Source organism: Talpa occidentalis, unplaced genomic scaffold (assembly GCF_014898055.3).
Source record: "Talpa occidentalis isolate TD23 unplaced genomic scaffold, MPIMG_talOcc4v2.1 talOcc4.3, whole genome shotgun sequence".
Lineage (NCBI taxonomy): Eukaryota > Metazoa > Chordata > Mammalia > Eulipotyphla > Talpidae > Talpa > Talpa occidentalis.
Window position 1 is genome coordinate 92,891,090 of NW_023603184.1, and position 26,776 is coordinate 92,917,865.

Consider the following 26,776-nt stretch of genomic DNA (forward strand, 5'->3'; position numbering starts at 1 on the left):
GGTGGTGGCTAGCAAGCCTTGGTTGTAATTGCATCACCACAATCTTTGCTTCCGCCATTACCATTACTCCAACAAACACCATGGTGTTGGTTCTTACGTTTCTGTCTCTGTGTCTCTTTGTACAAGGACATCATCATACTGGATTAAGGGTCTACCCTGCTCTGGTATGACCTCAACTTAATTACAAGTGCAAGCCCTATTTCCAAATAAGGTTACTTTCTGTGGTATTCGGTCTTTGTGGTATAGCACTGTACAGTATCTTTGGGGGGCATACAGTCAAACTCATAACATTCTGCTAGTATTCTTTGATTTCTTAAGCCGTTAAGTCCTTAGTTGAGCAGAAGTGAGTCCCTTACTTGGTCAAAGAGCTAACAAATGGTGGAAACAGGCTGTGACTCCAAAGCCAGTGCTCACTCTGTCCCATCGCATCCCTCCTGCTATGTCAGGAACTGGGGCAAAAGCCAACAGCCATTGAGAGGGTGAGAGTCTCATTAGCAAGTTAAAATCATAATGCCTTGTATTTTTGTGTAGGGGCCTGGAGGTAATAGAATGCTTTCCTAGCCAAAGCAAAAGGAGAAATAAAGGGTTGTGGCTGAATCACTTTCAAACTGAAAGGATCCATCTGAAAAGAAATATAGGAAGTAGCAAAATCATAGAGGCAAAAGCATTTTTTTTCCCGGGGGAACTGTATTGTGCTATTTGTCTGGTCAAAGGAAAACAGCTCTTTGCCGGTGAAGCCTCGCTTTTGTTGAGCAGTGCGCTGTTTCCAGAGCTAGGGGCGACTGGGTTTGCTGAAATATGTCCTCCTTCTGAAGGCAATCAGAAGGCTTTCTTCCCGTGAGGTCTTTCATTCGTGTGGGGTTTTATTCCACTGGTTCTCACGTTCATTATCGGTAAATGCAGGGCGCCCACTATTATGCAAAAGTTTATCCCCAGGCTCAACTGCGTTACTAGGACACCCAAGATTCCAAAAGGAATATGTAATTGTTTCTGGCATAAGGTATCTAAATGTCTGTCTCTAGGTTGCAGGATATCTGCTTTGCCTTCAGGCTTTCAATTGTCAGCATTCCACAGTCAGGCAGGCAGCGATGGGAGTGTGCTAATTAGATCAGGTGCTTGATCTTGAAGTCTGCACCCGCAATGACTAGGTAGTCAGCTTTGGAACTTTTGAGCACTACCTGTCTTTCTCTCAGTCTGCCCTGGAATGTAATTATCTTGTCAGCCAAGAAGCTGCAGCACACAGCGGAAAGAGTTGCTCAGCAGCAGTAACAGAGTGATAAGGGAAGACGAATGGACCCACGGTGCATGACTGTTCTGAGACAAACAAATGCACAGAGAGGCACTGGAGAATGGAGACTTAGAGAACAAAGAGGCTACACTGAGTATTTGTTACTGAGGATACTTCAGATCTTCTCTTAATAAGATTACCCCGCCTTTTGAGAGGGATTGCAGACTTTTGCTGGCAAACGCAAGTCCCAGAGCTTTAGAAAGCTTTTTTAAAATGGGAAGCGATGTTGGGTTCAGTAGCAGCCTATGTGCTTTGCAGACCAAATGGCAGGTAATAAAACTTTGAAGGATGACTGGTAGGGACACAATGAAGGGGCCAGAAAATAGAAAGCAGTTGTATGTACGAGGACTGCTAAAGAGGGATGGCCCTCAGAGTGTGCTGGGTGGATCAGCAGCATCTGGGAGTTTGTGAGAAATGCAGAATTTCAGGCCGCATCCCAGACTTCCTGAGTTGGTCTGCATTTTAACAAGCTCTCACTGCCACCACCACGATTGGATACGCCAGGGGAGCTTTAAAGGAAAGGCTGAGCTCTGGGTCTCAACCCCAGGGATGCTGATTTACAGATGGGGTAAGGCCTTAGGGCAGTGGTTTGTTTTTTTTTTTTTTTTTTTTCAGAAAGCTCCCACAGTGATTTTAATGAGCACCAAGGTTTAAGACAGCCAATATAAAATGGTCTGTTCAGGAAGGACTGTGCCAATTTAGAAAATAAAAGTGTTATGTTTCTAAACCTGTACAGATGTAATCCCTAAAGGGTCTGTGGCTTGTTAATCACCTGTGACATCTCTTCTCTACCTAACAACAAATGTGATGTTTTTGAATGCCTGCTGCCCATGGAATATCACCTGCCTACTTCCTTTTTTCTTCGAGACTGAAGGGTCTGATATTAGCGTACCTCTTCTTCTCCATTCCCTCTTCCCTAGCTCACATCAAGCTGACTTACCATTTTTCAGTTTCTCAGGTATACTGAGCACCAAGTCTTCTACTACCTCAGGACCTTTGCACATGCTTTCTCTAGAAAAACTTCAAATTTCAAACTGCTGCTGTATAATCACTTCTTTAAAGGGGTCCTGTTGAAGTGAGAGCTCACTCTATCCACTTCTATTATTCTCTCACTGTATACTATTTTCCAGTTTTTAGCAACATTTCCAGAATTTGTAGTGTGTGTATCAACTTTTGCATGAGATATACTTAACACTAAAAAAAATTTTATTTGAAATTCAAATATAGCTAGACATGCTGCATTTTTGTGTGCTAAATCTGACAACCCAAAAGAAAAAAGGCATTCCAACCCTTGAATGAATGAACAAAGGTATCCAAAGTGTTCAAGCTTAGAGTTTTCTGCTTACTTTTTGAAAATTTAATACTGGAGAGACAACAAAATAATTGAACTATGTGATAATAATCAGCCCCTTTGTAGCATATTTCAGGCTCTTCAAAATAACTGGGCACAAAGATAAAATATGTAACATGCCCAAACTCTTCTCACGGCCAGGAGCTGCCCATTTAACCTGCCCCTTATGCTTCAATGCTACCTATAGCTCATTAAAAGCCCTGCCTCAGTGTGGACAAAGTGGCTGCAGTTACACTCCCGCCTGGTGCTCCACGCTGGGGAAGCGTTCATAGCAGAGCTATGATTTGGACCAACCTCACAGGCATGGATAGAGTGGCCCACTGCACCCCAGGACAGGATTCAGGGCATCTGAGTTAAATAGGAGTCCTGCACCATGTGGGGCTCAGAGTTCAGTCAGAGAAGAGTGCATCGCTGCTCCTAGGACTCCGGTATGTAGAGGAGCCTTTGAAGAAACTGAGTTTTTTAGATATTAGAGTTCTCGTAAGCAGGCAGGCACTTTCAGGAATAAGAAAGGACACTAGAAATAATTTGTTGGTGCTTTTAAAGTTATCACATAAACATGTAAAAAGTGAGTATCATAAAAAAGAAAATTTGTGGGCAAAATGTAGTCATTGTGGGCGTTCTGGGGCTGATAATGGGAGGGGACAAAGTTTGCTTTTAGGTTAAAGCAAACACCTGAAAATATGGGAACCACAGATTCAGAATTTTTGTTGAATGACTTTAATTCATCTACAATTGTTTTTCCCAATAAAAGCTATTTTGGCTTATAACTGTAATATATTTTATGCCTTTATAAGATCATGCATATCTAAACTCATTGAAAAAATTTGAACATGCTTAATACATACATTGTGATGCCAATTATGTTAAACTGTGTAAATGCATGCAAGGAAAAAAGAGAGGAACTATTCTAAAATGTCAGGAATGGTTAGCTATGTCTGAGTGGTGAGTTGATGAGTTATTTTTATGTTCTGTGAACATTCCTGCCTCCCCATTTTTTTTTCAAATAACATGTATTGCTTTGATCATCACATTTTGTATTTTTCCTTTTTTTTGGTGTTTTGTTTTGAATACCGTCCCATGCTCTTGGTAGGAGGGCAACTCATACAACTACTTTGGAAAGCCACTGAGACACCCAGGGGAGAGCTGAAGATGCCATTTCCCTGTGACCCCGAGCTTTCACGTCTAGATATGCATCCTAAATAAAGCATGTACAGGAGTGTGCATAGCTGCAGCATTTGTAGGGCTGCACAACTTGAAGTGATCTCAGTTGCAGAATGAACACATGACAGTACACACATTTCATGGAACATGCACAGCAGTGGGGCAGAATAAACTAGGGCTGTGCATGGTTGTGAAAGTACTCAGTGCCCTAGAACTTAAAGATGGTTAAAAAGACTAATTATGTTTTGTATATTTTCTAGAATTAAAGCATAGAATCCCAAAATGTAAGAGTCAATGACCAATATGTAGAAATGTGTGCATCATGAATTTAAACTTGGAAGACAAAATTTCACAATCGTTTATGGATATGCATCTATTTTTAATATTTAAAAAAACGTAGGACAAGGAGTCCTGGGTTCAGAATACTGGTCATTTTTGTGGAAGGAAGGTGGAGGGGAGTGGGCACAGAGTTGGGGAGTTACACAGCAGGCAGCTACATCTAGGAGGTTTTATGGCTTAAAAAAATTTGAAGCAAATACGTTGACAAAATGTTAACATTTGAGGAAAATGGGCAGTGCGTATGTGGGCATTCATTATATTAATTTACTTTTCTACACACTTGAACTCTGTCATCATAGGAACCTGTAGCCTTTGCCAGACCTTACATCCCCTCTTCCCCTTTGGTTGGAACCGTAGATAGTGACGTGATTACTGTGATGGAGGCTATTTGAGATGCATCGTCAGTGTTTTAATTCTGAGGTTGTGTGGCCTGCTCTTCCCACTCAGAGCCTAACCCAAGGGCAGAATCCAAATGTCCCTATTTTTTCAAGTATACATACTTTTAAATTGCTCTATTTGTCTAAATTAATAGCAACAGCAAACAATGCAAGAACAAGTATTTATTAGTCTTGAAGGGCTCTGCCATTTATAGGGAATTCACTTAGTGGTTTATTGACAGATGAAGCATAGACAGTTCTGTTCTACCCTTACTTCTTATGAGTTTTCTGCTCAGCGACTTTCAAGCCGGTTACTTTATTTAAAAGGCTGCCTCTGGTGGTCTGGGGTTAGGATTTGGCATACTTTTCCACCAAAGTAGCCCTGGGGTCCAATTGCAATTTAACTCTGGGGTTGATCTTGGCTCTCATATGCAACTTGCCTTGTTTTTTGTTTTATTTTTTTTGGGTTGTTTAACAGTCATAAAAGTCTTCATTTAAGTGACAAAACATGTTAGAAATATTAATCCTAAATGGCTACCTAAAAAGCCCTCAGTAAACCTTCCCTATTATTCTCAGTCATAGGCTCATATGACTGCAGTTCTTAGTTTCTAATGCAATAAAGTGAAAGGCTTAGAAAGACTGATACTGACAGAATCAAAGGCAGTTTTATGACTGACAATTAGTTGCCCCTTCTAGCGAAGACGGTGAACAGAAAACAGTAAAAACTTTGACAGATATGAAAACTCTGGCCCTTCAGTAAAACTCTGCCATAACGTATCTTTGTAGAACCTCTAATATGCCTTTATCCTATACTTAAGGTAATTATTGATTCAAAAGTCTGTTTTGACATTTCTTGAGGTGGGCACAGTGTCTTATCTCTGTATTGACAAATTCTGGACTTGTTCATGGGAGGTGCTCATGAAATGTTTGGTGAATGAATAAATGAATGCCTAACTATCCATTCAGTAGCATATTTGTTCTAATGATATGCTAGATATTCTGGATATTGTGTAATTCTGGAAATGTTTAGGCCTTATATTGAAATCCCATTTTATATTTCCACATAGTTTGATGTAGTAGAATATCTCCTTAAGGCCCTACTTTAAAACTGTATATTTTCCCATGTGTGTTCACTTCTGAATTATGAGTCTTTTGAGTTCTTTCTTTAGAAGAAAAGTATTATGTGAAACCTAAGGGATAACTATTAATGACTTTACATGGTTGAGATTTATTAATTAGTCTGGAAAATACTTCGAACAATTTTGCCCTGAAAATAGGAAGACAAGAATGTTATTTCCATATCTCCCACTGCTGAGAGGTGTTTATTAATGAGGACAATGTAGGTAGGTTGTATCTCCTCAGTCTTTGTCCCCACATACCACCAATTGAGGAGAAATCAAAATGTTTTTCCATTACATGTGGATTAGGAGCAGTCTATTATCTCAAAATCCGCAAGTTGAATTTTTTTCCTTGATTTTATTTTCAAAAAAGCATGAATTTGGAATACTCCTTTATAGAGTGGGATTATAATTTAGATAACAAGTTTTTAGATCATGCCCTAAACATAGTTATTTTACAGCTTAGCTATATCTTATCTGTTGGAGGAACATTGGAATTCGTGGTACTTTTTCCCCTCCAGGCTCAGTCTACTACTACTAAAACTGGGGGGTCATCTGGTCCAATGCTTTCATTTGGGAAAAAAAAATGAGGCCAGAGATAAAGGCATTTTCATCAGAGCAAAATTGTTTTGATCTTCCCCACCAGTGACCAGTATAAAACAAAAACAGAATAAGACAGGTTACAATAGCAAGAGGGATCAATTTTTGTTGAAATTTTGTTATCTCCTTCCCTAATTTTTCTGCCTCCTTTTGATTCTTTTAAATTATGGTGTAAATACTGCAGTGCAAAGCTGAAAAGTTGAGCAAAAAGGAAAGAAAGGTAAAATAAAAACTGAGGTTATTCCTGAAAAATGGAAACTTTTATCTAATATTCACAGGCCACACAAGTGCAACACAGTATATTGTAACTACCTCTGAAAGCTTCATTTTTGATCTAACGAATGTCGCGTGCATAATTGTTTGGGGGTTTTACTTTCATGGCCTAGTAAGGAAGTTCTGGAGCTTCTAAGAAGTTTGTCCTAAGATTGATGCAGAATGCTCCTTTCCTCTCTGTAGCTATTTGCATCCAAAGTAGAAGGGGTAGAGGAGGGACAGCCAAGACTGCTGATGAAGGCAGCAGTGGGTCAGGCACCCCAACTCCCCTGCTCTTGGTCACGGGTTCCCTCAGCCTTAACAACTCTTTATTATACAAAACTCAAGTTTCCATTTAGAATCTTTGACCCAATTTGGGAACAGATCAGGTGGTTACACTGCAGTTGTTTTATGTCGCAAATGTTTCATTCAATATTTACTGAGACTACTGTCTATAAGGAGCTGGCATAAACAGAAAGATGAGCAAAACCCACCAGTTCCTTCTAAGCTCTGAGGATGGGGGGCTTTTTACCTCCAGAGGGAAGGGCCCTTTGTGTGTGTGTTTTACACACATCATCCTGTCCTAATAATCATAGAGGTTAGTGATTAAACTGGAAGAGTTTCATTTCTAAGTGCCGTCTTTCAACATTACATCATAAATACCAAGTCATAGAATAATTATTGTTATTAACTTCACAAAGCTTACTCAGCCAGATGTAGACATTCTGAAAGACTTACAAATAATCCCAGGTGATTAATAATACGATTTGACAATGTAGTAAAGAACACTGATTTAATTGGTTTTTATCTCCATATCTCACTAGGAAGGAAAGACTAGTCAAATTAAACAGTTGGGGTTTAGTAGCCTGATACTATCTTAATGCAAATTAACAATAAACACTTGAAAACAACAGGATATAAATATTTTTGAGCTTGGGTAATTTGAATCCTGATTCAAAATGGTACTTAGCACTAGAATGTAATATACTACCTACAGCTCAGTCTATTATCTATCATTATCTTTTGAACCCTGTAATTGGACAAACAGGAAACTATTTATAATAATAAGTTTGTTTAAAATCATCTGTTTGAAGTCTGGCGTGCACACTGCAGTCATATTGAACTCTACACAAAACTGCTTACTATATTCTTTGCATTTTTTTTATTCATTCTGCTACCACAAAGCGCAGCAACATGGCATACATGGGACTCTATGGCATCTTAGCAAAATTATTGAAAAAAATCATGATTTTTTCCCCCTGCATTCCATGAATGGGCACCATAAATCTTACTTGCAGTAAGAGGGCCACCCCTGAACCTTCCCATCCCTGCCAGATGTGGATGCACACAGCTATGCTGAAGAGAGCAAACATTTGCCTTTTGGAATTTCCATTAGATCCCACCACTTAGTTGCTTGATTTTTCCTATCACAAGTTTTATTTTTCAGTAATTTTTTGGCAGTTATATTCTTTATATCATAGCTTCAAAATATGAGGTTGCATAGGGTACCTACCCACATAGGGCTCCTTCTAAGATTTCAATCTTAGAAATGGCTTGGTTGCCCAAGCCATTATAGGTCTATTTTCACGTTTCATTATCAATAAAGCAAGAGACCAGCATTTTCATGCTGTGTGAAGGCTTCAGGGAGTACAATGTTGCCGTTATTATCTTTAGACCAGACTACCTCCTGCCTCCACCAAGGCAGACAGAATGATGAGTCCATCAAAATGAAAGAAAAGACTGAAAGGATCAGAGTCATAGAGTGGGCTGCTGACCCGGTCCACTATGTGGCTGCCGGAAAATGTCCCTTTGAATTTAGCAGAGCCTGGTTGGTAAAGACCACAAACCACGGCAGAACATAAATTCACCTCATAATGAGATTAGTAGACAGGCAAAATAAATGTCCTGCTGTTACATTAGAGGTAGACTCTAATCTGGTGTTTTCCTTGGCAATCATTTCCTTTGCAACTGGGGATCCATGGATGCAACTAACTTAAATGCAACAGATTCTGGTTTGCTGTATCGTTAGTCTTCATCTTCCTGTCTTTTTAATAGTGGTGTTGAGGAGGCATATAAATGAGTCGTAAGTCTTAAAGACTATTATCAAAGTGAGTTATGGGCCTCTATATTCATGATCATCAGTTGTGTTTCCCAGACTTCCCTTTTAAGAAAAGTTCTGTTCAGCTTCCCTCCCCCCTTTTAAGCAGGAGCTCTGCTGTGGAGGGAGCGTTGTGACCTCCAGGGTCCTCTCACTCCAGCCTTAAGGATGAAAGGCAGATAGACTTACTATTATGCTTGGGGGTATTTTTTTTTTTTTTTTTAGTCTGTGCCACAACTCTACTACTTAAACCACTGGAAACAAGTATCATATACTACAGAGGCTTAAGAAAATGCCCAGATCAAGTGAACCCACATGGTCTCTGAGTAGAACAAAGGTTTCGAGTATGTTTTTTGATTGCAAGGGACTGCCTTGGTTTTCAGCAGAAGGCAATCTCACCTGGAGTACAATACCCTCCTCTCATTAAAGATGCAAGATAGGATCTCCTCCTGGATCCTTTCTATAGAACTTGATGCAACTTCATGGGCTGCACTGGCCTTAGTCATGAGTGACATTTAATCAAAGCTTTCTGTGAAATCTCAGAGTTTTCCAAGTCCTATAAAGTCACCAAAACAGTTAAGAGATCCTTTCAAAAGGAATGAGAGATCAGACTCCAAATATGGGAGTATTTGAAACCTGTGGGTGGGTGACACAGACAATTTAATGTACACCTATTTTCTCTACATTTTTCAGGGCCCAGTTTTCTTACTTCTGTGAAACTGTGCATTAGCAGTAAATCCTTTGCTAGTACCCCAATTCATGGCATTTCATCATAGTGTTTTTCTCATGCTGGCAAGAAATTGCAGAAATCTGCACTTGCATGTGATTTTTACAGTTTATGCAGTGGTTTATGAACAATATTTCATCTACACCAACTACAGTTTCTTTCTGTAGTTGGTGCTTCCATCCAAAAACTTGAACTGCATATCTAGCTACTTGAAGAGATGTTATTTTTTGACCCAATTTAACAAGGTTTCTTTCAACTTTCCACTTAATATCCTCAGTTATAGCTCTCCTTGTATATTTTTTATGCATCTAATTTGTAAATGTTAAAGAATTTAAAGTTAATTCCACTCCCTCCCCTCATAATTTTCTCTGCTCTCTGTTAATGCTTTCCTCTTCAGATGAAAAAGTTCGGGGAATGGTAGACTAATTTTCCTTTAAGTCGGTGGTACCATGTTTATTGGTACTTTCTTCCAGCTTAACATTTTCATTTCCATAACTCTTCCTCGGTCTGTTATATCAGTTCCCCACTCCCCACTGCACCTCCATCTTTGTTATCTGATTGCAAGCAGTAAGTGAATCCATTTTAGCCAAATGTCCCACACAGTTGATATATGTTAATGATTACCTATCTGACATGTTAAACTCAGTTAATGTTAAAGTTTCCTGTTGAATAATCACCCTGAAGGAATTTCCCAAATTGTGTTTGCTTACCTCATACAAATGGACTTGTTCTTGGGTTACAGCAAAGATCAATAAAACATTATTTTGCACCAGTTTATCAATGAGTTGTCCAATTGTTGGATATTCCTAAAATTAACATAGATATTAGCATCTTAGTAAAAGTTAAAGAATAAATGAATTTTTAAAAATAAAGGAATATTTATTGCAAATAATACCTACTCAGTTTGGCATTTAATGCTCATAGGCATGATTGTGACTATCATTCTAAGTAAACAAATACACAGTTAGCATTACCCACTTAATTGGTTTAATAATTGTTTCCTAAATCTTGTAAGTGTAATTAATTCCTAAGAGTTCCTGTCGATGTGGTGAATTATAGTCCATCATTTCTAAGGAAATCACTTGAAATTATTACTTAAAGACTTAGAACGTGCATGTTTTCAAGGGCACAGGCACATTTCTTCTCGTAAGTGCCGGTTGCCAGCAGGTTGGAGTTAGAGGGACTGTTAGATTTCAGGGAGGGGCTGGTAGACTGTGACAGATGTGACTGTCATAGCCCTGAAACTCTTACTGGAATTGGATGAGGCGGGCGAGGATGCAGGTGGGACAGCCTGCTGAGAAAGGACACTAATTGCTCAAATGCATCTGACCTGACACATTCCTGTAGCAGTTGTTGGAATTAGTCTTACTGCTTTTCGATGTCACTTATGGATTTTATGGGATCCTGCAGTATTTTCACAGGACAATTGAAAACACAGTGTTCCTCTGTTCCACTGACACATTCATTCCCATGTGCTATGAATACTTTAAAAATAAAGAAGTCATTAATTACAATATTTGAGGAAGGCCTTTACTTTCCAAGACCAGAAAACAGGGAGCATACTTGCTTATTGTTTGATCTCAGATATGGGTAATATACGAAGAGGCAACTCAAATGAGGAAGTAGCCTGCACACAATTAAACTGAAAAAACATTGATTAAACTGAAGCTAGCCAAAGTGGAGGAACATTGATAAATAAGCCCTCCTGTCCACTAATGTGTTCATATATTCTCAGCACTTCTGGGGTATTTTTGTCTAAGGTCTTCTTTTGGCACAAGAGTCAAGTTGAGAGAAAAGTATAATTTTTGCCTAAAATACTCCAGTAAATGATCCAACTGCAAAATTTGTTGTGTAATTCATGCTTTCTACCCTGTTTGGATTTTTATTAGTAGATACTAGTAGAATCCAGGTAATATAACTCTTCCGAGTTTGACTCTTTCAGTCTCCAATTTTCAACTGCCCAAACACTACGCATCCTTATTCTTAAGAGTGACTTTCTCAATGCTTGCCTCTCCTTATCTCTATACATTCTTGACCTTTCAACTGCTGTGTGTATGTAGCCGAGATGACACCATGTCACCCTTTATAGGGGGATTTTTTAAAATTTGATCCAGGCCTGTTGATATAAATTCCATAAGTGTAAGTTTCCTCAAGGCCAGGGACCATACCCTATTATTCTGTGGCCCCCAGAGCATGACCTAGTGTTGCTCATATAAGAAGTGCTCACAGGACCCCAATGCTAAGCTGCACATAGGCATGGAATTGTCCATGGCTTCAGGGTATATGTAGCAGTTCACTCAGCAACAATGAATCGAACATTTATTTGATGAGGTAATATCAGACAATAGATAATGCTTACTTCTATGATCCTACTTTTCTGAGGTATCTATTACAGACATTTGAATAGTTTCAAAAAGGTAATGTAAGAAGAATCCATTTCTCAGTTTTTTGCCCCATATCAGCTAAAGACAAAAAGTGTCTATCTTCATTGCTATTATAATGTGGGGATTCTTGTTACATGATTAAGGAACCATATGATTCTTATGTGATTAAATATTATGTAAGTTTATGTAATCAGGGAAATGCAAATCAAAACTACCATGAGATACCATCTTACACCAGTGAGAATGGCACATATTAAAAAAACTAGCAACAACAAATGTTGGTGAGGGTGTGGAGAAAAAGGAACTCTCCTGCACTGCTGGTGGGAGTGCAAACTGGTCCAACCACTATGGAGAGCTGTGTGGAGATTTCTGGACCTACTAAACATAGAGCTTCCATATGATCCAGCAATTCCACTCCTAGGTATTTACCCAAAGGACACAGAAACATCAATTCCAAAGAACACCTGCACCCCTATGTTTATAGCAGCACTATTTACAATAGCTAAGCTTTGGAAACAGCCCAAATGCCCAAAAGTAGATGACTGGATCAAGAAGATGTGGTACATATACACCATGGAATATTACTCAGCATTCAAAAAAGATAAACACATGCAATTTGCAGCAACATGGATGGCGCTGGAAGGGATCATGCTCAGCGAAATAAGCCAGAAAGAAAAAGAAAAATACCGGATGGTCTCACTCATAGCAGGAATCTAGAAAACTTAAATAAGGGACCAGGAAAATGAATAACTATAAGAAAGTGAAAATCATAATCAACAAAAAACTATGAACCAGAGACACTTTTTGGGGGTGGGGGGTGGGAGGGGAGGGATTGGGGTCAAAATGGGGGGGTTGCAATTGTATGGGGGAATATAAAAATAAAATCTATTATTTAAAAAGAAAAAAGAAAAAAAAAACTATTGGTCTTGAAAAAAAAATTATGTAAGTTTAGGGAATATTATTGATCAAAATATTAGGGGAAATTTAGGTCAAGGAATGGTAGCAGGACCTTTTGGTAGTGCATTATTTACACAATGTTATCAATATTAAGTTCTAATAAACTGACTAAAATTTTGAATACCATAACTATATTTTGATACTAAGTAAAATCTAAACATCATTAAAAAAAAAAAAGAATTTCTCAGCAACCTGGGTGAGAATAGCACGAGTACAAGCCTGGCAACCTCCTGGTCTGTGCAAGGAAAGCAGTTAAATACTTAGGATTCTGGTGAGGATCAAATGATGTGTGCGGAGAGTTCTGAAAATTTTGCCTTGTTTACAAAAGTTGTCTTTGAAAGCCACCAGCATTTTTTTAAATGATAAAAATTGTCAATTATTAATAAGCACCAACCAAGCAATACCTGACTAGTTGTTTTCCATGGAGCCGTGTGATCTATGAAAGCAAGGCATAGTTTAGGGGACATGGCTCTGCGAACTTCACTCATAACCATTCCTAGATGACTGCTGTTGTGGTCCCAGAGTCTCTCTCTAGAACAGAATGAGCTGACTCTACTGCTTTTTGCTAGCTGTGGGCTCTCTGAAAAATTGGAGAGGGTCTGTGATCACTGTGTCATAACAGAGCCAAACTTCTCACATAAGACTACCTCTCACCTCCCCCTGTGCTCCTGTGGGAACTGCTAAAAGTGACAAAGCTACTTTCTCCATGGGTTATTCTGCTATGTGTTACAGCAACTGTGGCTCCATGTACCTTGTAACCCTAAAAACAGTGTAAATTGCAGGTTACACACCAAAACAGTTGACATGGAGTATTCATTCTTGCTGTCCAAGTGACAGAGTCCATCGTTAGGAATGACGATGCCTGCCAGTTTGCTGTCCATGCCGAAATGGGAATCAGCATCACTCACGAAGACCAGGAGGTGGAGGGAGTCGTTCCGCCAGCCAATTTTTTCCTACATTGGGAAAGAAACATTTGGGTTGTATTGGCTAGAGGAAGGCATTTATTAAGAATGGTTCAATTATGATTGGACACATTCGGACCGTAAAAGATATTTATTTGAAACTTTTCTTCATCTATTGTGAGGTTACGATATTAATGCATTGAAAACATGGCATTTGCTTTATCCTGGATAACATTTCAGATGATTTATGTTTCAAAAAATTATAACCCAGTCCCATGACAGTCAGTATCCAGTTAATCTTGATTTTCAGTTATTTTTACTGTCGAGCTTTTAATTCACTGGAGGAGAGTTTCCAAGCTGAAGCAAAACTAGTAAGAGTGCAACACAAAACAGACTCATACCTGTTTCATTAACATGTCACCCAACATTTAGACACTATTTCTCTATTATAAATGTAATACAGGGATAAGAATTGTTGATCAAAGTGTGACCCAAGTTACTACTAATTAGCATGGACTGTTGTCTGTTACTCAGCGGAACTCCCCCCTTTAATATTAGTCTACAACGAGTGAGACAACACCTTCTCCTTGCTGTACCATCCCACCTTAAACTTTTCCTCCTAATGTCATGGCCCTTCCCCCTTCAGTGAGCTTCAGTCCTATTTCCTTATTCTTTCCATGAAGAGCTGTCATTCAGGGTCGGGGAGACAGTGGCATGTGTATTGTTGTCAAGGCAGAGTATTGTTTTTGTATTGTAGTTTTTGTAGTGTGGCATCTGATGCTTATTTGGTTCAAAACAAAAATATCTAAATATATGTAGTTTTATACTGATGTGTGGCCTTTTTACATTTTTCTTTAATTTCTGCCTTTTTTTATCATGGTAATTCAAAAGTTAATTTTAATCCAATCTCAATCTTTTGAAAAATTAGCCATGCATAACTATGGTCTTAACCAATTTTTCTGACTGGGTTTAAATTATTTAAACATTTGGCATTAAAAAAAAATCCTCATTTCATTAGGACTGAATTTAAAAATCTGTAGAAATTTTGTGTTAAAAGAACCAACGGTAGGGCTATAGCAATTAAAGGAAAGATAAGAGTTAGCTAATTTTTTCAAAGTACATTGCTTAAAAGAGGGACATTTATGTTAACAGTGAAGCCTTCTCCCTTCAGCATACCTTACACACAGCTGCTTGCATAATAGCATCAAATCCACCTTCAGGTGTGTCAATATTAGCAGAAATTTTCTGATTCTTCACAATTTCATTGAATCTTTCGGCATCATTTGTCAATGGCAAAATATGCTTGAATCCAAATGTAGGTAAGCAAAAATATGGGATACTACTGCAAAAGTAAAATAAGAAAATATTCTCAATGACATATGATCTGACCACACAAGTAATAGCTCTAATGGCTAAGCAACATTTCCTGAAATGAAGATGAATTTTTCTCAAGTGCCTGACTCTGTAACTTGGCTGGGTCTCACTGTTAAGGTTGTTGTGATTATTTCTCACCACCCCCTCCAAATTAACCATACTAACTAATATTTACTAAGTTAACCTGTACCAGCTCACACTCAAAATGAACAATCAGGTGATAAACTCATAACTGGTGACTGTGTGTGTGTAATCACTATCTTCTATTGTCTGTAAACGAAAATTCCCCATTGGACTTACATGGTGACAGTTCCTTTGTATTCTGACGTCTTAAGTATGAATCATCCTGTAGAAATACTAAGATAGGAAACTGACTTCCTCTTTCTTCCTCCTTCCTATGTACTCCCAGCCCTGCCTGCTGGCGGCCCTCATATCTGAGCAGGGCACTTGGTTCTAGAGCCCAACTCTACCATGACTGAACAGACTGTTGTGGGCCAGTCTGGGAATAAAACTACCACATAAAATAGCTTATGTATGGGGAAATTGTCATGTTAGGGTGAGTTCTGCCTTAAAGACATTGCAATAAAATAGAAAGAGCTGATCATAAACTCAGCTACATGTTATCCTGAAATTAATAACACTGCATGAGATTTTGGGCAAGTTACTCAACCTCTCTGAGTTTGGGACTTTCATTTGTAAGGTGGAGATAATAGCATAGACAGAGGTTCTCAAAGTGTGGTCCCTGGCATCACATGGGAACCTGTTATCAATGCAAAAATCTGGGACTCTCCCCTAGGCTGACTGAGTTAGAGTGGGCAGAGTCAGTGATCTGTGTTCTACCAAATGTTCTTGATACATGCCAAAGTTTAAGAACTACTGGTATAGAAGTACAGAGAAAAAAGGAAAAGCCCCCAGAGGGGCTGTAGTGTGCTTCCTGGGGAGAGCTGGTGGACTCTGTAAGAGCAGTTTTGCAGTTTCAGCAGCCACCCTGACTTTTCAGACATCTTCCAGGGTAAGGCACCTGTTCAAGTTCATCTGCCTGAAGTCCATAGTCAGTCCTCATTATTTATGGGTCCCACCTACTCACTAAAATTTATTTGTAACCAAAAAATCAATGCTTAGTTCTTTCTTGGACATTCATGTACATGCTGAACATGATGCAAAAAGTGTCACCTGATACACGTATTCCCAGCTGAGGTCAAACAAATCTCTGCCTTCTTGCTTCAGCTCTCATACTGTAAATGGGTATCCTTTTTGTGCTCTATTTGGTGCCTTTCTTTTCTTTTCTTTTCTTTTTTCCTTCTTCACATTTTGTTAGTGATTTTACTGTTCAGAATGGCCCCCAGTGCAGTTGTGAAGTGCTGTCTAGTGTTCTTAGGTGCAAGAAGGTTGTGGTGTGGTTTATGGAGAAACGTGAGCTAGGTCAGCTTGCTCTGGCATGAGTTACAGTGCATTGACTGTGAGCCTCATGGTAATGAATCAGTAATATAAAATGATTTTTTAAATGAGAAACCCACAGAAAACAAAGTTCAATGTGGATCAACTGGCAAAAATGTGACCAGAGGCTTGCAAGAGCTGAACTCTGAGTTTCACCCAGAAGCAAGGGTTCAATATTTGCTAACTCAGTGCCAGCAGAGACTTGTTTGCTACAAAGAGAACATTTTAAATGCTTGCTAGAAAGAGAAAATTTAACCTTTGTGCTACTAAATATTTTAAATGCACATTACAACTCAGCTACAAATATGGATATAGAGAAAATGTTTTTTCTGCTGTATCTTTGACAACAGCACAAGGAACTTCTTTAAAAAATGTAAACTACTTCAGCCTTTTTACATGGTGAAATTGCTAGTGACCCTCCATCCATAAAGATAAAGAAAGCTACTCCAGAAAGCATTCAAGATTAGATTAAGACAGAGGTTTTAAAGTGTGGTGAACAGGCCCTCTTCAAAGAGTCCTTAAGGTCAAACTATTTTCACAATAATAAAAGATGCTATTTGTGGTCTTCTCTGTGTTGATATTTGCACTGATGATGCAAAAGCAATGGTGAGTAACACTGCTGATGCCTCAGAGTGGATCAAGACTGTGGCTCCGAACTGTCTAGTGGTCTGTGTATTTTTTTGCCAGCGACATTTCACCATAATAATAATTTAAAAATGCTTGTCTCACTTGATTGTCCTTGATGAATCTGTTAAAAGCTATTAATATTTTAAGTCTATACCATCAAACACATGTTTTTAAAAACTCCGATAAATTAAGAAATAGGCAAATAGCACCTGCAGCACATCTAAGTACAATGTTTATTACGGAAAAGTGCTTCTTTGATGGTTTAAACTGAATTGGGTCTTTTTTTTTTTTTTAATGAAATGCCATTTTTATTTCAAAGAATGCTTGACAGTCAATCTATTATTCCAACTTGGGTATTTAGCAGACTTGTTCTTGTAAATGAAGAAAGTGAGCTTGTCATTTCAAGGAAAACAACCATCCATATTTGTTACCAGTGATAAAATTTGAGTATTTAATGAAAAAATTAGAACTGTAGAAAACTTTAATCTGCAAGCCATGAGATCAACAGCTTCTCAGTACCTCATGATTTACCTGATGAGATTTATGATGAAGTTTTAAATGTGAATTTTTTAATATTGTATCTTGGGATTGAAAGAAAAGTATGCATAGTCTAGTGAAACAGTATATTCCAAACAGCCAAAGCAGTATATTATGAAATCATGCTCAGGTAGGAGGCACTCATAAGCTAGACCAATGCCTTCTAATGTAACAGAATAGGAAAAGCTAATTGATATTGTTTCAACAGATTCCACTTTGAAACTAACTTTTACCTTTTGTCTAGTTTGTATTGTCGAAAAAGAAAGTCCAGTCATTAGAAAAAACTACGAATACTTTTCTTAATTCCAACTATATATCTATGTAGTTAGACTTTGTGGAGTTCAACCAAAACAAAACATTACTGCAGATTAAACATGGAAGCAGATATGAGAGTCTATTAAAAAACTGAGAGTTTTAAGAAATTGGTAAAAGTGTAACAACATACTTAGTGGGAAAACATTGAAATTTTCCACATAAAATCACAAGCAAGATAAGGTGCCTTCTCCCTACTTCTATTTAAAATTGTGCAAGATGCTAGTCAGTGCATTAAGGCAAGGAAAAGAACAGGTATAAATATTGGCGGTGCAGAAGTTATTCAAAGATGACATATCTGTCACATAGAAATTTCTGAAGAAATTACAAAAAAAAGACTAGAACTAATAAAAAATGTATAAAGCTTGCAGGATGCAAAGTGAATATGCAAAGTCAACACAGTCCAGTCATTCCAATTCTAGACATTTATCCTAGATAAGTAAAATCAAGTTGACCTCTGGTTTCAAGGCAATTCTAATAAATATCAGGATATATTTTGAGGTAATTGACAAACTGATTCTAAAATTTTTATGAAAATACAAAGGACCTAGGGTAGTCAAAACTAAAGAATAAAGTTAGAGAACTTGTACTCCTGAAAGGAAGACTTTTAAAATATAACTATAGTAATGAAGACATTAATGTGGTTGCATAGATCAATGACACAGGAGTGTCCAAAGTTGGATTCACATATATTTAGTTTATTGCTTTTAACTAAAGCCACCATAATTCAATAGGAAAGGAAAATCTTGCTTAACCAATAGTGCTGGAACAATTGGATATTTGCATGGAAACAAAAGATGAACCTAGACCTTTCTCTTCGTTCCATATGAAAAAAATAATTTGAGGTGATGAACATAAATGCAAAAAGCTTTAATTTAAAAGAAAACATGAAAGGAATCTTTGCAACATTTGGGCAGGCAAAGATTTCTTGAGACAAAAAAATACACTAACCATAAAATGAAAAATTGATAAACTGGACTTCACCAAAATAAATTTTTGCTAGACTAAAGACATTGTTAAATAAATTAAAATGCAATTCCAGACAGAATAAAAATATTTGCAAAAATATGTATTTGACAAAAAAAACTTTTATCCAGAATATACAAAGAGTTCACATAATACATTAAAAAAAAAAAAGCTGATTCTAAAAAGTGGGGAAAATATTTGAAAAGCTATTTTGCAAAATAGACTATGAGAATGACAAGTAAATAAATGAAATGTTGCTCAACATAATTTGTATTAGGGAATTGCAAATTAGAACGTAAGAGAGAGGTACACCTGTTGGAATGGTTTAAACTAAAAAGACTGGCAGTACCAAGTGTTAGCAAGGATTTGGAATAATTACTCTCTTACTGCTGATTGCTGATGGAAAACAATTTGACTCTGATCACATAATCCAGCCATTCCAGTTCTATACATTTATCCTAAATAAATAAAATCAGGCAACCACAAAATGCTTATATGCAAGTGATCATAACAAGATTTTTTTCATGATAGTCCCCAAATAGGAAACAAACCAAAGGTCCATCAATATAAGAATGAATAAACAGAGTGTAATAAATCCATATTAACAGTCTATTACTTAAAAAGAAACAAACTGCCGATAAACATAAAATCATAAATCTCAAAAACATTATATTGAACAGAAGTAGGAAGACATAAGAGGTCTATGATGGTGTTTCCCATTCAAATAAAATCCAAGAATAGGAAAAACCAATCTGAATTATAGAAATAGAAATTATTTGCCTCTAGGGAGTAGAACTGACAGTTATGGGGCATGATGGAACTTTCTGATCAATTTTTATGTGGTGATTGCATTGGTATATTCAATTATTTATACTCATCCAACTGAACATTTTTGCATGCATTTTAGCATATGTCAATTACATCTCAAAAATGGTGAGGGGAAATATATTTATCAAATCCCTAAAAACTTGATACTGGCAACCAAACATAAAAGTTTCAATCAGTGATGAGTTCCTTTCATAGTCATATTACGTTATATTATGTCAGATGCTAGCTGGGAACTATATCGAACAGTTTTAAAGTGTTAACAAATGTGGTGGTTGTTTTTTTTTTTTTTTAATAGAGGCTGATTCCCTAAGTCTGTTGAAGTATAAAAAGTCAGTATATGTTTAGAAAGTCACCTCATATATACTGGATTCATAATATTAAAGGGCTTGGTTTTGGACCAATCCAGATCTTGGTACAGATCACTGATTCGTTATGTGGCCTTGGACAAATTCCAGGTTTCCTCTGCTTTCTGAAAGTAGAATGTTCCTATTCAGTATGATTTGGCAGGTTATTTTTTAGGTCTGATAATGCACAAAAAAAATTTCATATGAACTAATGATAATAGCTTTCCCAGACCCAAGAAATTACTTGCCAAATCATGCCAAATAGGAATGCGATACTTTTGCATGATGGGGGATGATGCCTGTACTAACTTTCCAGAGACTCTGTTACTTCCTCTGAGTATAGGGATGATGAAACCTGCTTTCACCTGCTATTATTATGAAGTGAATGAAGTGATTTATATAAACCTTCAGCCTAGGGTCTGTCACAGAAAAATGGCAGTTTTTTCAATAAAAAGAAATTAAATAATTTGACTTTGAAAATGCCACTGACTGCACAAAGGAACTTGCCCTTGACCATTACCTGGATGATACATGGTTTTAAAAGCTGATGATAGCATACTAAATAGTGTCAGCCTTTAATTTGATCACAGTGAGGTGGCTAAGGCCTTCTCCCAGCAGTAAGAGAAATCTACTTTGGAGGAAGCTACAAAAATTGTTGTTTTGTAATAACAGTACAAAACACAACAAAGCAAAAAAGACAATTATAAATCAAACATACTGCAGGAGAGGAGGAGGAAGAGGGATCAGAAGGAGGGAGGAAGGAGCACAGGGGCTGAGGTGATGGTGCGCAGGTGCATTGGTGAAGGAAACTCTATGGGGACTGCACCTGAGGGGTTGGGGAAGCAAATATTGTTTAAAAATGAACGATGATGTAAATTTTTTTTTAAAAAAGATGAAGAAAAAAGTCAAGCCAGAAGGAAAAGAAAAAGAAAAAAATTGTTATTTTGGCAGTAGTCATTGTAGTGGAGAAATAATCTGACAAAATGTGGGTTGCTGTCAAATAGCTTCAGAAAGTGATGGTTGTTGTGGCTAGAAGGTCTCTGAGGAGCAGGGGCTGGGCAAGGGCAGTGGAACTTATAGTGAAAGACTGCAGAAAACAGCCAAATTTGTCACACCCTGACTTACACTGGGAGACAGATGCTGCAAGGACCCCAGACTAAACCCGTAATTAAGTTGTCTTTACCTTGGTTCCAAACAACTGGGGCAGGTGAGACTGCTAGTGAGATCCAGCTATATGGGAGGTAAGTGCAGGGAATTTACAAGCTCCTGACTATTGCTGCTGAGATGGGACTATTTCGATAGGAAATCAGTATTCAAAGATGCCAGAGAATCATTAACTCACCTGCAAGGGTTGACAATTTCTTCTGGAGTTGTTTTCATAAAAGGGGAGACAGGTTTTTCTACAAAAGAGCCAAAGCCCAGTCTAAAGTTGCTGGTTAATTTAGACATCTCTTTGGAAAGCCGGGAGCCCAGCTCTTTAATTGTGTTGAGGTCATCATCCATGGAGGCCGAGAGGTCCATGAGGTAATACAAGTCTACCGGGTAATCCTCGGTCTGGCGAACTTGAACTTGTAGAGTCTGTTCACTGCCTGCAAAGCCCCCACAAGAAAAGCCAACTCATAAAACCATATTGAGACTTATGTGTAACTAGCCAAACACTCGACTAATTGACTATTTCGTTTCAATAAGAACTTAAGATTACAAACTTAAGATACAAACTCAGCAGTGAAGATTATAAATGAGTTCATGAAAATCTTAAAGCAGTGAGTTTAGAGCTACTGAAGGAGGTAAAAGTTAGGATATTTTATGTCTCTTTGAGAGAACTAGCATCCATTTAGATGGGAGATAAGCTGAATTTTTTTTTTATGCGGTTTTAGAAAAGAACCAAATAAAAGAGGAGTTTAAAGCTACATTACAACCTTGAAGAAATAGGAGGTAAGCCTGAACATTTGAGTAATTCAAATGATTACTCTCAGATAAGGCCTTTTTAGTAACACATTTGGAATGCAAGTGACCAGTGTGAATGAAGCAAAGTATTAATCTCACAGTTCTCTTAAGATTGGGAAATCTGAGTAATAATAACCAAAGATATGTAATATGGTTCAAGGTATATTAGCAGAATAGCAGTATTATCATGTGTAACATTGGAGTTATTTACATGAGTCAGTGCTTCTGTAAAATCATAACATACCCGGTCTCAGTTTAAGGGTCAAGCTTTGCGGTGCAATCTGAACAATGTCAGAACTATTTTCCTGTCTGCCTACACTGAGAGGCTTGTTTGTAAGTATTTCTACTTGGGAGATAGGGTTTTCGATGAAGGATAATTGACATCCTTTAGCTAAAAGATTTGCTGGGGTATCACACCTTTCACCAACTCCAGATGGATGAGTAAAGTTCTAAAAAAAAAAAAAAAGAAAAGAAAACAATGAAGAGGGAAAAGACATGTGCATTTCTTTATAAGACAATTTTTGCTTGGTTTGCTGATTAAACATTTTGCCATACTTAGTTATTATATCCTCATGTGTCTGACGTTATTTGGAGGTCCAATTTAAAAGTCATTATAACAGAATGACCAGAAATTCTGGCAGTAAAATTGGAGTCTCCTTTTAGTCACTTTCAAGTGAATTCAACCAATAGTCATCATTTCTGTTTTCTGGGTTTTTTTTTGTTTTGTTTTTTGGGTGTTTACTTTAAGGTTTCTCTGTTCTATGACCTGTTGGAACAGAGAGTCAACATCTGCTCAGGATGGACTCGAGTTTGTAGACTCCCGAGACTATCCACACTTTTGGATAGTCTATTACCAAATCCAGTGACAGAGAGCTCTTTTATGGATTCCTGAAAAGTAGGGATTGTGACATCTCCCTACATAGGTCTCTGACCTTGTTTCATTAAGGTGTCACCCTGCCATCACACCATTACTTCACTAAAGTTGACCTCTTGGGGACTTTTAATTGAGTATCTTAAAGTGTTCAGTATAAGTCCTTTTAGAACTTTTCCCCAGATTTAGAATTTTGTCCAGGAGTCGGGAGTGAAAAGAATACATGGTAGAAAGCTGATTTTCTTGGTAGACTCAGGAGTTTCCCAGTTCTCTTCTGATTTACCCCGTTAGCAGGAGGCAGAGATAAGTGGGCCTCTGACCTTGCAATGCCCAGAACAGAGCTGGCAGAGAAAGACCATCTTACCTGACAGGGAAGTCTGTTGTCGAGCTCTAGCAGAATCTCACTTAAGTCTCAATAACCCTCAAGCTTGGGGAGAAGTAACTAAACTCATATTGTTTTTTTCCTTGTCCCTTAGAATTCTAAGACACTCTTGTTACTTTCACCAACTAGAAAAGTTATGTTTCTTCTGACATTGATTTTTGAGCATATAATTTATCAGTAAGGATTGTGTGTATTTGAGTGTCTAGGCCCGTGGTAGCAAACTCTAACTTCCCACTATGTACCAAGGCAAACAGTGACTAGACAAACCTCAGAATCCTTCCTAACACAGTGTCACTCCACCCCTATCATCACTGCCTTTGCCCAAAGATCAGAGGTGATGTTCACCACAGAACCTGTTTTCTATCTGCTTTGAGCAGAAGCTGAATTCACTTTGCGCCCACTGCCTTAGTAGGTACAACTGCTTCTACAGTACTATAAGTGACCTCTTTGAACAATCTAGCCCAAAAATTTAATTATAATTTGACAAGTGTCAGCAACAGATGAGATTGTCAGTAGTAACTTACGAAGTTCCCTTAAATGAATGCTAAAAATTACATCTAAATGAAAATTTGCGGAGGTGGGCATTTTGTTAGACTGATTTCTTAGTTGATGTTTCTGACATGAAACTAAGTGTCTTCTTCAGGGAGCAAGTTTTAAAACCTATGTGTTCTTTTCCTCTCTGAGATCTCAGATATTATAATTCCCTTGCACATTTGTTTGTGTGGTAATGGTCAGGGCAGCAGTGAACCGGGCAGTCGTAGACTGGGTTTGTTCTCTCTTGCCTGTGGCGCCTTCCTCTATGGCGACACCTTCAACTTGGAATTTAGGTTTTAAAAGTTACAGCCTGTTCCTCAGTCAGGCGTCCTTGTTTGTGCCCTCTGAGCATGCTACTCATTCTTACTGAACTTGACATTTATGTGGTTTGCTTTGTGTTTAGATTGATTCTCTTTATTAGATTCGGTAGGGAATTGTTTTGAATCTAGAAGAGCTAAGGCAGCTTTTTCTTACCACAGATCATTTATAGATTATAGGTTCACATGAGGCAGTGACTCAGGGTGACTTGTTATATATTCCCCAAACGCCCTTATATTACCGCCACATAGTTTTTGGTTTGCTCAGATAAGAATGCAGTGTCTCCAAGCCTGGGAAAATGGCATTCTTGAAAGAATTGGGCAACATCTGAACAATATAGATTGCCCCAAACCTAGAACACTCCTCTTAGACCCTAGCAGTGGTTAGAATAGACCATGGCTCACAGATGAAATCACTATGATTGAATCAAATGTGTGTATAACATTAGAGGAATATCAAACCCGTGTTCACTGACCACACAGAGTCTCTTGGCATTTTACAGGTAGTCAGTTAGGAAGGGCTTTAAAATAAGAGGAGGAGTCAGGTTAAATTGAGAATCCAGAGTTATGCCTTTTTCAGAATAAATTACCTTTCACCCCCTCCACAGATTGCATTTGAAAGTAATAATATGAATGATACTTTGATCTAGGAATGTTTATATTTTCTTTCCTGATTTGTTTCACTCCTGATATCCCACAGAAAGCAGGCCACTATGAAAACAATCACTAACGGAATTAACCTAAGTGTAACTGTAGTTTTTACAAATATGTTGAGGTCTTTTTTTTTTTTTTTTTTTTTTTTTTTTTACCTCCTGAGCACACCAGGCACATTGAGGTCCAATGAGTAAGCAGTCTGCACAGGTTTCTGCACCTCCCACAGCACAGTTACCTATGTTTAAATCCAACAAGACACAGGCATTCAGCACATTCTTTGTCACTCCATTTATGAGACTTATGGATCTTAAAGTACTTAAATGAAGCAATGTGTAAATTTAGTTTAGTCTTCCAAAATCAGCCCTCAGAATGTTAGCAATTCATAGAAAATTTCATAAGTTTGCACCTATTGAAAATATCCTGCTAGCCAAAAGTGATCATTCTCTTTTCTTAAAATATGAAAATTTTTTAATGTTCATTAATATAGGATCATCATATTTGTTATCCTCATTCAATATCACCCACTGTGATTAAAAAATTATTTGCACCCACTTAAAAGAGCTTCTCTCTTACATGTAATCTTTTTGAAACAAATCCTTTTTTTCTTTCAAGGTAAGTTTAAGTGGAAGATCTTGTTGTACAATAAATTAGAAAAGTTACCAAAATGGTTGCCACAAAGATAATAAGAAGTCCTCTAATGTGGCAATGCTGTTTAATTCCCTCATTAAAATGCTCTCACAACCTTTGTGTTTATTTACCTTCAGCCTGGAGCATTCACTGTGGGAACAGCCCTGCGTCTGCCTGTAATTTGTTAAAGCGATCGCTCAATGGCAAAAGAGCAATCAAAACAGATCAAATAAAAAATGACTTCAGATCTAGTTTCTGACCAAATGACAGGTTTGTCAAGCACACCATGAAAACAATATATTGGAGAATTTAGGTCTTACCTTGTACGTGATCATTCCTTCCTAGAAATAGAAAGAACAGGCAAAGCAGTTCAATCCCCATTCGTTTCAGTTCTCGCTGTGCAGACAGATCAAAAAATGAATTACCTTCAACATTACAAGATTAAAGCTGAACATCGTTAAAGTCTTTCTTTCTTGAAGTAAAAATTTTAAATACTACTTACACTGCTTTGAAAAGAGACTTGAGATGTAAATAAAAAAGTTTTCATTAAGACTGAAATGAAAACAGAGGCTACCTGGACAGGTAAAGAGAAAAGGTGTGTTTAAAAGCAACTTCAACATGATTTACTTCCTTGTTCTCCTTATAAGGAAGGCAGGTGTACAATCACAAGAAGGTGGGGAAATTCATTCAGTAGAAATTTTTGTGTAAATTCTGTTAGTCTCTCTGCAGCCTAGAGAAAGTTAATATCTTTAGTGAAATATTGATAAGTGAAAGGTCAAAAGAGCAATTGAAATATGATCTAAAGTTGTATCTGACATAATTTTAACAGTGAAAACATTAAAGACAGGTGAAGCACAAACAGGTAAATGACGTAAGGAGGATTTTAAAACATGAGCTAGGGCCTCCCTGATGGCGCAGGTGGTTGAGTGCAGCGCTGTAAAGTTGTCCGCAGCCTCTGCAGTGCCGGTTTGATCCCCGCCGGCCTCAGAGCAACCCACATGGTGCAGCAGACCTCTCCTGTCTCGCCTGCTCCTCCCCTCAGCATTGTACTTTGGTCAGTCTGCCTGTTCTGCTCCCCACTCTGTCTCTGGTGAATCCTCTCACCCTCCTGCTCATCTGGCCTGTACCCCGGCTCTTGTATAAATAAAATAAATCTTAAAAAAAAAATGAGCTAAATGAAAATACCTGAAATTTTTGTATTTCATTGTTAAATCCTTTGCAGAGAATTGAAATGAACTCTGAAAAATAAAAATAAAAAATTGAAGACAGACTAGTGAAAGCAAAACAGAGTTCCTTTGTTTTTCAAATCAGAAGAAAATATTTTTCTATAAATGAAGAATCTTATTGGGCCTCCCTGGTGGCTCAGCGGTTGAGCGCTCGGTTGCAAAGCTGCGTGCAGCCCCTGCAGCGCCGGTTTGATCCCCTGCCACCGGGTGAGGGTCCCACATGGCGCGCAGACCTC

At 37.9% G+C, this 26,776-nt stretch overlaps 1 protein-coding gene across 1 annotated transcript in view; it reads right to left on the minus strand.

The window, feature by feature from the left end:
• Positions 1-25,882, minus strand: part of ITGB6 (integrin subunit beta 6) — a 65,341-nt gene extending 39,459 nt beyond the window's left edge. Inside the window, exons 1-8 of the mRNA XM_037521837.2 lie at positions 25,817-25,882; positions 25,635-25,710; positions 24,843-24,922; positions 22,174-22,378; positions 21,325-21,571; positions 14,734-14,899; positions 13,447-13,608; positions 10,025-10,120 (exon numbers count right to left, since the gene is read on the minus strand). Coding sequence (XP_037377734.1) covers positions 10,025-10,120; positions 13,447-13,608; positions 14,734-14,899; positions 21,325-21,571; positions 22,174-22,378; positions 24,843-24,922; positions 25,635-25,710; positions 25,817-25,861 — 1,077 coding nt within the window. The 5' untranslated portion in view covers positions 25,862-25,882. The remainder of the gene's footprint in view (positions 1-10,024; positions 10,121-13,446; positions 13,609-14,733; positions 14,900-21,324; positions 21,572-22,173; positions 22,379-24,842; positions 24,923-25,634; positions 25,711-25,816) is intronic.
• Positions 25,883-26,776: the final 894 nt, after the last annotated feature.